General features: G+C 34.9%; 1 protein-coding gene across 3 annotated transcripts in view; it reads right to left on the bottom strand.

Annotated features, from left to right (window-relative positions):
• The window catches only part of HERPUD2 (HERPUD family member 2), a 64,961-nt gene that overhangs the window by 28,391 nt on the left and 20,552 nt on the right, over positions 1-16,018 (bottom strand). For 2 of the 3 annotated variants that reach the window (XM_054496664.2, XM_054496665.2), the window contains 3 exons: positions 14,177-14,254; positions 11,191-11,304; positions 8,444-8,598 (listed from right to left, as the gene is read on the bottom strand). In XM_054496664.2, coding sequence (XP_054352639.1) covers positions 8,444-8,598; positions 11,191-11,304; positions 14,177-14,254 — 347 coding nt within the window. The remainder of the gene's footprint in view (positions 1-8,443; positions 8,599-11,190; positions 11,305-14,176; positions 14,255-16,018) is intronic. The other variant, XM_054496667.2, reaches the window with a different exon arrangement.

Below are 16,018 nucleotides of genomic sequence, written 5' to 3'. Positions count from 1 at the left end.
TGTTAAATTGGCAGACTTCTGAACATCATCTGAAAACTAATGATTCAAAACCTCAGGGAGTAGGGACCAGAAATGAGCAATTTTCTGTTTTAATACACTCACTAAATATTGAGAATACTAACCTACATGGTGGTAAACAACACATGCAGACTTAGCTAAATATAAGCTATACATAAATTTGAAAACAAAGAGCAGAGCTGTTTTATTTTGATAGCAAATTGTTCAAGGTCACTAAATTACTGCTCTTGCACATTTTAAGGCTAAGACTATGTTAAATAAAATTTACTTAAAGTATAAAGTCTTCATTAGAAAAAATGACAACTATGAGAATAAGTCAAATCATGTTCACTGTTGAACTGAATAACCTAATTACCAAACTGTCACATCAATTGCTTTATAAATCAAAAAATACTCTCTCCAAATATAAAGACTTATTTTCTAGCACCTAACACAAGCATTCATTTGACTGTTTTAGTGTACCATACACAGAGATGCTTATAAATGTTTGCTGAATGTACAACATTCACTTATAAGGATGAAAGAATTTATAAGTAATTGCTAATACATCACTATGTACCAGTTACTGTTTTAATCACTTTATGGACACTAACTCTTTTAAACCACATAGAAATCCTGTAAGAGTTCTATTATCCCCCAAATAATGAGAAAACTGAAGCACAGTAGAGAAGAGATTTGCCCAAACTAGTCACTAAATTCAAACCCAGATTCACAAGATTCAAACCCAGGCAGGCTGGCTCCAGAATCTGTATAATCATTAAGCTATACTGGCTTCGTTATTAAAAATAAAATATTATTCATCTAGTAATAGATTCCCTAGGTGAAGTTCAAATATCTTTGTTGCTCAGTACTTTAACACTCACTTTTGGCAAAATAAACACTATTTCAGATTTTTCTTTTTTTTCTTTTTTCCTGTTTTATTTAATCTTTATTTTTTTATTCCTTTATTTTATTTTACTTTAAGTTCTAGGGTGCATGTTCACAACGTGCAGGTTACATATGTATACATGTGTCATGCTGGTGTGCTGCACCCGTTAACTCATCATTTACATTAGGTATATCTCCTAATGCTATCCTTCCCCACTCCCCCAACCCCACAACAGGCCCCAGTGTGTGATGTTCTCCCCACCCTGTGTCCATGTGTTCTCATTGTCCAATTCCAACCTATGAGCGAGAACATACGGTGTTTTGTTTTCTGTCCTTGCAATAGTTTGCTCAGAATGATGGTTTCCAGCTTCATCCATGTCCCTATAAAGGACATGAACTTATCCTTTTTTATGGCGGCATAGTATTCCATGGTGTATATGTGCCACATTTTCTTAATCCAGTCTATCATTGTTGGACATTTGGGCTGGTTCTAAGCCTTTGCTATTGTAAACAGTGCCACAATAAACATACGTGTGCATACGTCTTTATAGCAGCATGATTTATAATCATTTGTGTATATGCTCAGTAATGGCATGGCTGGGTCAAATGGTATTTCTAGTTCTAGATCCCTGAGGAATCACCACACTGTCTCCCACAATGGTTGAACTAGTTTACAGTCCCACCAACAGTATAAAAGTGTTCCTATTTCTTCACATCCTCTCCAGCACCTGTTGTTTCCTGACTTTTTAATGACTGCCATTCTAACTGGTGTGAGATGGCATCTCATGGTTTTGATTTGCATTTCTCTGATGGTCAGTGATGATGAGCATTTTTTCATGTGTCTCTTAGCTGAATAAATGTCTTCTTTTGAGACGTGTCTGTTCATATACTTTGCCCACTTGTTGATGGGGTTGTTAGTTTTTTTCTTGTAAATTTGTTAGAGTTCTTTGTAGATTCTGTATATTAGCCCTTTGTCAGATGAGTAGATTGCAAAAATTTTCTCCCATTCTGTAGGTTGCCTGTTCACTCTGATGGTAGTTTCTTTTGCTGTGCAGAAGCTCTTTAGTTTAATTAGATCCCATTTGTCAATTTTGGCTTTTGTTGCCATTGCTTTTGGTGTTTTAGACATGAAGTCCTTGCCCATGCCTATGGCCTGAATGGTATTGCCTAGGTTTTCTTCTAGGGTTTTTATGGCTTTAGGTCTAACATTTAAGTCTTTAATCCATCTTGAATTAATTTTTGTATAAGGTGTAAGGAAGGGATCCAGTTTCAGCTTTCTACATATGGCTAGCCAGTTTTCCCAGCACGATTTGTTAAATAGGGAATCATTTCCCCATTGCTTGTTTTTGTCAGGTTTGTCAAAGATCAGACAGTTGTAGATGTGTGGTATTATTTCTGAGGGCTCTGTTCTGTTCCATTGGTCTGTATCTCTGTTTTGGTACCAGTACCATGCTGTTTTGGTTACTGTAGCCTTGTGGTATAGTTTGAAGTCAGGTAGCGTGATGCCTCCAGCTTTGTTCTTTTGGCTTAGGATTGACTTGGCAATGTGGGCTCTTTTTTGGTTCCATATGAACTTTAGTTTTTTCCAATTCTGTGAAGAAAGTCATTGGTAGCTTGATGGGGATGGCATTGAATCTATCAATTACCTTGGGCAGTATGGCCATTTTCATGATATTGATTCTTCCCATCCATGAGCAGAGAATGTTCTTCCATTTGTTTGTATCCTCTTTTATTTCATTGAGCAGTGGTTTGTAGTTCTCCTTGAAGAGGTCCTTCACATCCCTTGTAAGTTGGATCCCTAGGTATTTTATTCTCTTTGAAGCAATTGTGAATGGGAGTTCACTCATGATTTGGCTCTCTGTTTGTCTGTTATTGGTGTATAAGAACACTTGTGATTTCTGCACATTGATTTTGTATCCTGAGACTTTGCTGAAGTTACTTATCAGCTTAAGGAAATTTGGGGCTGAGACAATGGGGTTTTCTAAATATACAATCATGTCATCTGCAAACAGGGACAATTTGACTTCCTCTTTTCCTAATTGAATACCCTTTATTTCTTTCTCCTGCCTGATTGCCCTGGCCAGAACTTACAACACTGTGTCGAATAGGAGTGGTGAGAGACGGCATCCCTGTCTTGTGCCAGTTTTCAAAGGGAATGCTTCCAGTTTTTGCCCATTCAGTATGATATTGGCTGTGGGTGTGTCATAGATAGCTTTTATTATTTTGAGATACGTCCCATCAATACCTAGTTTATTGAGAGTTTTTAGCATGAATTGCTGTTGAATTTTGTCAAAGGCCTTTTCTGCATCTATTGAGACAATCATGTGGTTTCTGTCTTTTGTTCTGTTTACATGATGGATTATGTTTACTGATTTGCATACATTAAACCAGCCTTGCATCCCAGGGATGAAGCTGACTTCATTGTGGTGGATAAGCTTTTTAATGTGCTGCTGGATTGTTTGCCAGTATTTTATTGAGGATTTTTGCATCAATGTTCTTCAGGGATATTGGTCTAAAATTCTCTTTTTTTGTTGTGTCTCTGCCAGGCTTTGGTATCAGGATGCTGCTGGCCTCATAAAGTGAGTTAGGGAGGATTCCCTCTTTTTCTATTCATTGGAATAGTTTCAGAAGGAATGGAAACAGCCTCTCTTTGTACCTCTGGTAGAATTCAGCTGTGAATCTGTCTAGTCTTGGACTTTTTTTGGTTGGTAGGCTATTAATTATTGCCTCAATTTCAGAACCTGTTATTGGTCTATTCAGGGATTCAACTTCTTCCTGGTTTAGTCTTGGGAGGGTGTATGTGTCAAGGAATTTATCCATTTCTTCTAGCTTTTCTAGTTTATTTGCGTAGAGGTGTTTATAGAACTCTCTGATGGCCGTATTTCTGTGGGATCAGTGGTGATATCCCCTTTATCATTTTTTATTGTGTCTATTTGATTCTTCTCTCTTTTATTCTTTATTAGTCTTGCTAGTGGTCTATCAATTTTGTTGATCTTTTCAAAAAACCAGCTCCTGGCTTCATTGATTTTTTTGAAGGATTTTTTGTGTCTATCTCCTTCAGTTCTGCTCTGATCTTAGTTATTTCTTGCCTTCTGCCAGCTTTTGAATGTGTTTGGTCTTCCTTCTCTAGTTCTTTTAATTGTGATGTTAGGGTGTCAATTTTAGATCTCTCCTGCTTTCTCTTATGGGCATTTAGTGCTATAAATTTCCCTCTACACGCTGCATTAAATGTGTCCCAGAGATTCTGGTATGTTGTGTCTTTGTTCTCATTAGTTTCAAAGAACATCTTTATTTCTGCCTTCATTTTGTTATGTACCCAGTAGTCATTCAGGAGCAGGTTGTTCAGTTTCCATGTAGTTGAGCGGTTTTGACTGAGTTTCTTAATCCTGAGTTCTAGTTTGATTGCACTGTGGTCTGAGAGACAGTTTGTTATAATTTCTGTTCTTTTACATTTGCTGAGGAGTGCTTTACTTCCAACTATGTGGTCAGTTTTAGAATAAGTGGGTGTGGTGCTGAGAAGAATGTATATTGTGTTGTTTTGGGGTGGACAGTTCTGTAGATATCTATTAGGTCTGCTTGGTGCAGAGCTGAGTTCAATTCCTAGATATCCTTGTTAAGTTTCTGTCTCGTTGATCCGTCTAATGTTGACAGTGGGGTGTTAAAGTCTCCCACTATTATTGTGTGGGAGTCTAAGTCTCTTTGTAGGTCTTTAAGGATTTGCTTTATGAAACTGGGTGCTCCTGTATTGGGTGCATATATATGTAAGATAGTTAGCTCTTCTTGTTGAATTGACCCCTTTACCATTATGTAATGGCCTTGTCTCTTTTTATCTCTGTTGGTTTAAAGTCTGTTTTATCAGAGACTAGGATTGCAACCCCTACCTTTTTTTGTTTTCCATTTGCTTGGTAGATCTTCCTCCATCCCTTTATTTTGAGCCTATGTGTGTCTCTGCATGTAAGTTGGGTTTCCTGAATACAGCACACTGATGGGTCTTGACTCTTTATCCAATTTGCCAGTCTGTGTCTTTTAATTGGAGCATTTAGCCCATTTACATTTAAGGTTAATATTATTATGTGTGAATTTGATCCTGTCATTATGATGTTACCTGGCTATTTTGCTCATTAGTTGATGCAGTTTCTTCCTAGTATCGATGGTCTTTACAATTTGGCATGTTTTTGCAGGGCTGGTACTGGTTCCATGTTTAGTATTTCCTTCAGGAGCTCTTGTAAGGCAGGCCTGGTTGTGGCAAAATCTCTCAGCATTTGTTTGTCTGTAAAGTATTTTATTTCTCCATCACTTATGAAGCTTAGTTTGGCTGAATATGAAATTCTGGGTTGAAAATTCTTTTCTTTAAGAATATTGAATATTGGCCCCCACTCTCTTCTGGCTTGTAGAGTTTCTGCCGAGACATCAGCTGTTAGTCTGATGGGCTTCCCTTTGTGGGTAACTCAACCTTTCTCTCTGGCTGCCTTTAACATTTTTTTCTTCATTTCAACTTTAGTGAATCTGACAATTATGTGTCTTGGAGTTGCTCTTCTCAAGGAGTATCTTTGTGGCGTTCTCTGTATTTCCTGAATTTGAATGTTGGCCTGTCTCACTAGGTTGGGGAAGTTCTCCTGGATGATATCCTGAAGAGTGCTTTCCAACTTGGTTCCATTCTCCCCATCACTTTCAGGTAAACCAATAAGACGTAGTTTGGTCTTCTCACATAGTCCCATATTTCTCGGAGGCTTTGTTCGTTTCTTTTTACTCTTTTTTTCCTAAACTTCTCTTCTCACTTCATTTCATTCATTTGATCTTCAATCACTGATACCCTTTCTTCCATTTAATCAAATCAGCTACTGAAGCTTGTGCATGCATCAGGTAGTTCTTGTGCCATGGTTTTCAGCTCCATCAGGTCATTTAAGGACTTATCTACACTGTTTATTCTAGTTAGCCATTTGTCTACTCTTTTTTCAAGGTTTTTAGCTTCTTTGTGATGGGTTCAAACATCCTCCTTTAGCTCGGAGAAGTCTGTTATTACTGATTGTCTGAAGCCTTCTTCTCTCAACTTGTCAAAGTCATTCTCTGTCCAGCTTTGTTCTGTTGCTGGCGAGGAGCTCATGTTGCTGCCTAATCCTTCCTCTGGAAGCTTCATCTCAGAGGGGCACCCAGCCTTATGAAGTGTCAGTCGCCCCCCTACTGGGAGGTGCCTCCCAGTTAGGCTACTCAGGGGTCAGGGACCCACTTGAGGAGGCAGTCTGTCCATTCTGAGATCTCAAACTCAGTGCTGGGAGAACCACTACTCTCTTCAAAGCTGTCAGACAGGGATATTTAAGTCTGCAGAAGTTTCTGCTGCTTTTTGTTCAGCTATGCCCTGCCCCTAGAGGTGGAGTCTACAGAGGCAGGCAGGCCTCCTTGAGCTGAGGTGGGCTCCACCCAGTTCAAGTTTCCTGGCCACTTTGTTTATGTACTCAAGCTTCATCAATGGCGGACGCCCCTCCCCCAGCCTCGCTGCAGCCTTGCAGTTCGATCTCAGACTGCTGTGCTAGCAATGAGCAGGGCTCCTTGGGCGTGGGACCCTCCGAGCCAGGCGCGGGATATAACCTCCTGGTGTGCTGTTTGCTAAGGCCATTGGAAAAGCACACTATTAGGGTGGGAGTGTCCCGATTTTCCAGGTGCAGTCTGTCACGGCTTCCCTTTGCTAGGAAAGGGAATTCCCTGACCCCTTGTGCTTCCCAGATGAGGCGATGCCCCGCCCTGCTCCATGGGCTGCACCCACTTGTCTGGCAAGCCCCAGTGAAATGAACCTGGTACCTCAGTTGGAAATGCAGAAATCACCCATCTTCTGCATCATTCACGCTGGGAGCTGCAGACTGGAGCTGTTCCTATTCGGCCATATTGGCGCCACCTATTTCAGATTTTTCTAATCAGTTTAATATACTTCGAAGAGCTGAATGCTTTTGTCTTTTATGTTTATTAATTTTCTCAATAGCCTAGTTTAGAGAAATTATTAATCTTTTACCAATGTATCTATGGTCTTATTCTGAAGACCTGTAATCTTATAAGCTTGATTTGTTTATTACAAAATATATTCACTGTAAGTATGAGAAAGAGTTATAAATTTTATCCAGAGATAACCACTATTAATGTGGCACTATATATTCTTCCAGGCTTATTTATAATACTCCCACCTTCCACCACTACCACTCTGTATAAACTGAGAGGAACTTTGTAAAAAAGAAAGGAAGTGAATTACTGTCATAAGACAGAAAGTATTTTAAGCTACTGTTCCATAATATAAACCCTGAGAACACTGCTTTTTACAAGTAAATCTTGGTTTATATTAATAGTAATCACTTTCTGAAAACAAAAATAGTTTCACAGGTACTTTATGAAAGTCTACAACCAGCCTCATCTAAACACTTATTTTGAAAGAAAAGACTTCACATTCAAGAAATCCGAGACAAATTAGTTCTCTTCTATTTGCTATATATTCAGCTTTGTTTTTCTATATTAATAACTGAATTAAGTTTAAAGTTCTAAGTAAAAAGTACCTGAGTGTTTATGCTGTCCTGTTTAGCACAGCAGTCAATAGCTACTCCTTGGTTACATCACCTACATTACAATTGTGAGGTCCTAGCCATATTCTCATTTCTAGCTCCATCATCATGGATGCAGACCAGTGCCACACACTGCAGCCCCATGGCTTGATATGCAACACAGAAATTATCACTATCTGTTACTCAAGCTTCCTTTACCTCAAAAATAACAATAATACCCCAGTAAAACAGTCTGCTTTCAGACACAACCCTGGTCCAAACCAAGTTCTCCAAGATCCTACTCTCTAAGCTGCTTTACCTGTGGCTGCATTTCCTCTGGAAGTGCCTAACCCAAAGGGCCTGCTGTAATTGCTAAATATAGGGTGACTATGGCAAGCTTCCTAAGAAAACTGCTTTATAGAACTCTCAATACAACAAAGATTCTGGACAACATGCAGCAAGATTAGCATATCCCTGTAATACATCATGGTTTTACTCTAGCACAGTTGTTACCAAGTTGATTAGAAACACCTGTGGAACGTTTAAAAACATTTAAAAACAGATTGCTGGGCTCTGTACTCTTCCAAGTACACCTTCACTCAACCACATTCCCCTGAAGACTAAATTGAGTAGATCTATAGTGAGACTGAGTAAAAAAAAATTAGTTACGTGGATCCTTGCTATTCAAAGTGTGGTCCAAACATCAGAAGCATCAGCATCATCTGGCAGCTTGTCAGAAATGCAGATTCTCAGGCCCCATCATACCTATTGAATACAAACCTGCAGCTCAACAAGGTCTCCCGGTGACTAGGACAAACATTCAAGATTGAAAGCACTGCCCTGCATGATTCTGATGTGCAGCCAGGTTTCAAAAGCAGTGCTCTTCTTAAGCCTCTAGTTCTCAAAATACAAAATCAAATATATGAATAAATTTAAAATGTACTTTAATTACCGCAAAGAGGCTATAGTGAAACTCAAAAGCAATTCATTTTTAGGGGGCCCCAATCACATTCCATAGCTACCACAATTTCACTTACCCTTGCATTACATATGGAAACTGATGACTCTGTGCTTGGTCAGTTTGTGCTTGTGGAAGGGTACGCCGCCTCAATCCTTCTGAGGAAGAACCCGCAGCTAAAGACAAGGTTTCTTGACCAGATGATGGAGTTGTTGATCCTGAATGATCTGAACTCTACAAATAAAAATGTAATTTTTAAAAGGAGATTTAGTTCTTTACAATCGTAAAATTACAGGCATATTACTAAAAATGTATTCATGAAATCCCTCTGCAAAATAACTACATTTCAGAAATTTACTGTTTTAAATCTTGTGTCCAGTATAAGTAGATATTTTAATTTTGATAAGTCAAAACTTACCAAAACCGCTTAACTAAAATATTCCATTTTTTCAACTAGAAATGGCTGAGGAGCAGAATATACAAAAACAGCATAATAAATTCTGAGGATTAAGTTAATACATAAAAAGCTCTTTTCACATGATTAAATTAATGCATGCAAAGCTCCTTTCATGATGCCTAACACATAGAAAGTGTTCAATAAATGGTACTAATTACTGAGTCATTTAAACAGTTACTATGTGCCAAGTAATGTACAACATGCTATTGTTAACACATTGGTTTAAAGTAATGAGAAACAGGCTAGAAATCAAAAGATCTAAAATCTAGTGTTATCTCTGACATTAACAAGAATTATAACCTTAAAGGTTCACTTAACCTCTCAGAGTCTCCACTTTCCTACAGAAAATGAGATTGGACTAAATTTTCAAGATTCTTTTCAGTTCTAAAATTCTATTAGTTTATAGAAATCACCAACAAATATTGCTTTTTTACAAAATGAACTACGAGAATCAAGATGTTAATCAGGATTTTTTTATTCTCATGCTCAAATTTTTTTATTCTCGTGCTTATGGATTCATTAACCGTAAACAATATAACTCCCTGAAGACCATCTCAATTTGTTCGAAAATAGTTTGTCAAGTGTTTCATGTACATTTAAAACACAATTACATTTTACATAAATTATAGTTCTTCCACTTTAAAAAGCTAGGTAAAGTATTATTTTAACATCCTTCCTTTAACAATTTTGTTAAATTGTATTTTACCCGTACTGCCTTCCTATTGACAGGATGTCTTTTTGCATGACTCCCATGCTAAGTCCTGCCATGTCAAAGGTCCAAAACAGTCTTTTGCAAAACAGTCCACACCAGTCTTTTGCAAGACTAACAAAAACTTACTTTAAAATGTTACTTCACACACAATAGATATCAAATATCTTACTAAGGAGTCCGGATTCTTAGGAACATAAACAGGGAAAGGTTTCTTTTTCAGCAAGACATCTCATTAAATGGGCCATCATGATATGGTGTTCATTAATACAATTATTAGAAGAAAAGCCTAGTCATTTGGCAGCACAACCTAATTTCTCTAGAACTAATGATTTCTGACCTTATTAGGTAATTATTTTATGATTAGATCTTTAAAATATTTTCAAGTCCCTTGAAATTTCTGAACCATGAAAAATTAAGGTGAATTCAACTTAACATTCCTTTGATACTTTTCAGGCTTTCATAACACTCTGAAAAAAACAAATATACACACTAATGACACAAAATCATGGCTGAGCAACCCACTGGACAAGTCAAAGTCAGAGGGTTCTTTCCCAACAAAAATTGAAGCAATGCAACTGGGTCCGATGACTACAAAAAAAGACTCTGTGCCAATGCCAATGTCTGTGCCTTTCCATACCAAGGCAGGAAACATACAAAGACCCTTGGGTGTTTTGACAAAGCATATTTTATTTAGTTTAATGTAAGCTAAATTCCCATGGCTGGTACTAGGAAATACTTACCATTAAGAGAATACGAATTGAATACAGCAACTGGAGAAGCTAGTTTCCTAAAGAAGCGGTTAACTAGTATCTATTGAGAGAGTTTTCAGCTAGCTCCCACTCCTGTCACTTGTGCTCTCTTTCAAGCTTTGGCTGGATTCTTGACAAGGAAAGCATACTTAGCAGTATAAAAGTTCCCTGACTGCTCAAGAAGTTGAAAGCACACTTCCTCTCACCTGCAAATGTGTCATAGAAAGCTTTTATGGGAAATCAAAAACAACATAAAAGGACTGGGTACAATGTTTTTGAAATTTGTAGAAAATGTCTAAATTGAGAAGGTCAACTATTACAAAACATTTCTAAAACAATTTTAGGCAGATGGAAAAATAAGGATGGAGGAATGAATACCCAAGTCTGAAAGAGATTAGTACATTAAGTATTTCCTCCCCAAGCAGGTGGAATGTACACCTAAATCCAGTCATTTTTAAAAAACAAAATCCTTGACCAAGTCATCACTTCAAGAAGATTTAGGGTACTTAAATTTTAAACAATTTAATCCACCTTGAATCAAATATACTATTTTAAATACCTGGCATATTTCTGAAACATCATTGGCCTTAGAGTTTATATTATATAACCGTAACATAATTCCGTTTCCTGAGTATTCCAGTAATTAAACCTTTGAAGATTAAATCTATTACTGACCTGCCATACAGCAAATTATAACTCATGGTGAGTAGACTTCAAGGGATAACACTGCGTATTAGACCTTTCAAAATGGTAAACTTTACAAAATGCCTAACTTTAGTTCAAAACACAATCTCAAAATCCACAAGCTCCAATTGTTCTGTTTTTCATTTAGTTTTTAGAGGCAAAAAATAAGAAGACGATGAAAAAAAAAGAAAAGTTCAATGTTTGCTCCTCCTAAAACAACTCACAGAATTGCTGCTGGATGCCAGTGCTTCACGACTTTCTCTATTGGTGCTGGATTTTGGAGAACTGGGAGGAGTCCGAGAAGTACATACTAGATGAACCATATGATACTCATCTTGCTAAAATTAAAGAAGATTACATTTAAAGGGTAGTACTATAAAATGTACAGTTCAAAAAGTCAGTAGCTAAACTGAAATACTTAAAACTTAGGTCCCTTTCAAGCCTAGCCATTCTATTACTGATAAATTGTTATCATTTGAAGGTAAATTTGTCATTTGTGTTCCTTTTGAATTCCATATTTTCTCCATACTTGGAAAATGATCTAAATACTCTGCAATTGCTGTATTAAAAAATTATTTTGCATACAAAGCAGTCTTAAAGCAAACAATGTTGTGAAAGTTGTATCAGCACAATCTATAATTTCAGCATGAAAACATCTAGCACCTTAAACTTTTTACAGTTTACGTATTTCCATCGCTTGAGGCTTAGCAACTATAAAATAAACTCAAATAATTTCATCATAATCACATTTGCCTTAATTTTAGCAAGGTGATTTTTTTTTACTCTTTTTTTAGTCAAAAACTATTTTTATCTATAATACCTATACGCAGACATAAGGCATACATTTAAACTATATTCTGTAAATATCCCATGTTTTTCCATAAACCTAATAATATGACTGAAGAAAAATATTCCAAATAACAATTAGGGTTGGCATTTTAGCTTAGTGAGATCATAAGCATATTTATTTATACTTAGACGTAAAGCTAGCAAATAAGATGGGGAAAGGAAAGAAGGAATAAAGGAGGACAGAGAACAATGAAGGATGAGTCAGCAAGTTTTTAAAAAAGAAAACACAATGACAAAGAAAAAGGAGCAGAAAGAAAGATACCCAAATGGTGAGAAAGGGAAACAAAGCTACTAGAAACTATGAATGTATCACTTGCCTACCATGAACCTATAATTGTGCTTAATTTGGAGGCAAATCCAAGAAAGGGTACAACAGGCCCTTTCTTAAAGAGGCTCATGATATTGTTAAGAGAGTAGACTAGTGCACTACAGCACAATTAGAGAAACACAGAGAACAGTCTTTTTTTCATGAAACTGAGAAGCCCAACCTTAATTGCTTTAGGAGTTTGGAGGAAGAAGTTACTAAGGGTTAGAATGCTAAAGAAAGGCTTCAGAGACAGCATGACAGAAGGTATGCCTGGCAAAGGAGGTTGAAGACACTCCTAATTTTTAATGTCCCCCTTAGCTTCTTAATACAGAATATTAACAAGCATACAAGTATAAGATGTTGATCCTTAGAAACCTAGTTCCAAAAGGTCATTATTAATCACAATTAATTCACAGAATTTATTTATCTTGGGAATGTTTCTATAAAACATTTTGTGACTAGGTAAAGCTAATGGCAGTATTTAACTGAAAAAAATAAAGGGGTACATTGACTTTAGCAAAAACAGTTGAAAGAACTATTTAAAACATAAATGTATTACTCAAAATGTTTTATATAGTGGCCCAAGAGTTCTTTGACTAAAGCAGTTTTTATTTTAAGTTGTCTAGCCTGAAACCATTCCTAGCAGCAAAAATCTTTTTAAAAGTCTTCATGTGCAGATTTAAGCTATCCTTGGCGTAAAATAATTAATATATCTATATTTCAAAGAGCAGATGGCAGAAAGGACTATATTGAAATATATTTTATTTCTGAGCACCAGCATAAAAACAAGAGAAAAAAAAAAGAACAGCCAGAACACAGAGGTTTTTAGGGCTATTCTAAATGATACTATACTGGTGGAGACATGTCATTATATATTTGCCAAAACTCATAGAATGTGCAACACCAAGAGTGACCCCTAAAATGAACTACAGACTTTGGGTGATAATATATGTCAATGTAGGCTCACTGATTGTAACAAATGTACTACTTTGGTGTGGGATGCTACTAGTGGGGCACGTTGTGCCTATGTGGGGTCAGAGAATGTAAGAGAAATTGCTGTACTTTCTGTTCAATTTTGCTATAAACCTAAAACAGCTCTAAAAAATTGTTTAAAAAAAAAAAGAGGAAAGAAAGAAACAAAAAAAAAACCTGCTGCAAATTCCACTATTTTTGAGGGAGTGGGTATTACACTATGTTAGCAATTTGAAACTACATAATGCCAATAACAGCAAGAAGTCACATTGGCAAAGCTAAAAAGCTAAAATGTCAACTGTCTAAGCAGAAGGAATATACTAATATTTTTTTTAAAGTTTCCCACTGGTGATCATAAACACACAGGAGAAGATACAGATCTTCTAAATTAGATAAGGAATATCCACAACAACAGTTAGAGTTAAGTCAAAGATCTAAGGCAAAACATAGAAGAAATTCAATTCTGCTATACTCACCAACAAAAAGCAACATTTCAAATGCTGAAAAGCTCTATAAGTATAAATTCCACAAATGAACATAAGCTAAAAGCTACCATTAAAATAACTAGCCTTCAAGCTGATTTTATTGAAAATATTGAAATATAAAAATGTATTGAAATATATCTTAGCTCTGAGCACCCACAAAGTTTGCTAACTGATGGACCAGTTAATTTCCTCCTGAAATTAAACTCCCAACTCAAGCAATTTGTATAAAAATATCATGCAGCTGGCAAAAAGGAGATTAAGAGGAAAGATTGTTATCAATGAAAATCTGTCACCACTACTGAACATTCTACTTCTGCACGACTGACGTCAATAGCATTTTCTTACAAAAAATGACAAACACCTGAACATGAATACATAATCCTACTTCAGATTTAACTATCAGATGGATATACAGAACTGTTACCTAAACTAATAATAAACTATCATGTTACTTTCTAATTTATCTTTACTTGTTATACTACCCAAAGGGATTGATTTTAAGTATCTAAAAACTGAACTGGTTGAATAAAATTTCAGAACATATCTCCTCTCACATTCTGAATGTATCTGGTATCAAATAGTGGTAGAAAAGCTTACTTTTCTGAGAATGTCTTTCAGCTGCAGATGATCGGGAAGCAGTCTGCCCGAATACACCAATCTCTGATCCTTCGTCAACTAAGAAATGGGACAAAGAAAAGAATTCAACTTTTCTAATTATGCAAATTGAAGGTTGGGAATAACATGCCTAATTATGGGTAAAATAAAACTCCCTTTAGGCACAAGTAAGCAGAAAACTGACACAATTTAAGTTTTGTTTTTCCAAATTCTACTTAAGAAAAAAACATTTAAGAGTTCAGCAAATGTTGTGTATCTATTGTAGCTATAATAAAGTACAGATAATTAATATATTAAAAAACCTGAGGAGGGGGAACAGGTAGGTAAATTGGAAGTCTGTCTTTTCAACTGTAATGCAATGCATATATGACTATCATTTTAAAATCTTCAAGACTATATAAATGAGAAAGTGGTTGGCTTTATATTAATCGTCAACAGTAGGATAAAATTTCGATGTCACCAGAATCATTTTGCCTTATTTTGTCAATTTTTCATCTAAGATAATATATGACTTATTTTCTTCCTTACTAATATTGTGCAGAACTAAATTTATTGGTTTTAATTCAAGAGCCATTTAGATTTAGTTATAAATTTACTCACTATTCTAATTATTATTCCTGCCACTATCACAAATACCTTTGTTAAGTTTTTCAAAAACGCAAGACTAAAGAAAAATCAACACAAGCGCATGGAGAGTCAGTTGCCATCTCTATATGCAACCAGAATAATTATGTAAAATTAAAGCATCTGCATATACTCCACATAAGGCCCATTTCATAACTGCAAAACAGGTGAATGTTCTTTGAATTTTATCAAAACAAATACTAGCTAAATCAATAATTGTTAAATATGCCAAATCCAAGCCACAACTATAACAATTTTTAAGACTATGTATTCAACATGGCTACTATAAAAGGTCTTCTTATATTAAAATTAGCCATAACAGAAATTATCATACTAAGATCTGTGGTTCAGGCATCCTTACACACCAAAGGTATAGCTATCCTTCAAGATACTTAACCATTACACATATTCCAATTTCTCCTGGAAGCATTTTGGAGTGTGCCATTCCTCAAATGCACATGTACAAACTCCTATATATAAACAATCAAATACAATGCACAGGTTTCAAAATCATAAGTCTTACAACCTGTATATATATAAAAAATATATATAATAGATATTTTATATTATATATATTTATATATATTTTATATGTATTATATATAATATATATTATATATATTATATATATATATAATATATATTATATATATATATAATATATATATAATAATCTTTCTGAAGATTCCAAGGATTTTAGGAGCTATTCGGCAGGAAACAGCATGAAAACCAAATATATTTCACAATACCACAGTGCTCCTCTCTCTGTCTCTCTCTCTATATATATATGTGTGTGTGTGTATATATATCTATTATATAATATATATAATTAATATATATTAATAATATAATATAATAATATATAATATAATATATGATATATAATATAATATAATATATAATATATACTATATAATATATATAAATTATATATATTATATACTATATAATATATAATAAATTATATATATTATATACTATATAGTATATAATAAATTATATATATTATATACTATATAGTATATAATATATTATATATAATATTATATTATATATTATATAATATTATATAATATATACTATATAATATATAATATATAATATAATATTATATAATATATACTATATAATATATAATATAATATAATAATTTAATATAATAATATAATATATTATATATAATATATATAATAATATAAT

This window comes from Pongo pygmaeus, chromosome 6 (assembly GCF_028885625.2).
Source record: "Pongo pygmaeus isolate AG05252 chromosome 6, NHGRI_mPonPyg2-v2.0_pri, whole genome shotgun sequence".
NCBI lineage: Eukaryota > Metazoa > Chordata > Mammalia > Primates > Hominidae > Pongo > Pongo pygmaeus.
The sequence above is the reverse complement of the archived record's forward strand: the minus strand, read 5'-3'. Positions and strand labels throughout refer to the sequence as shown.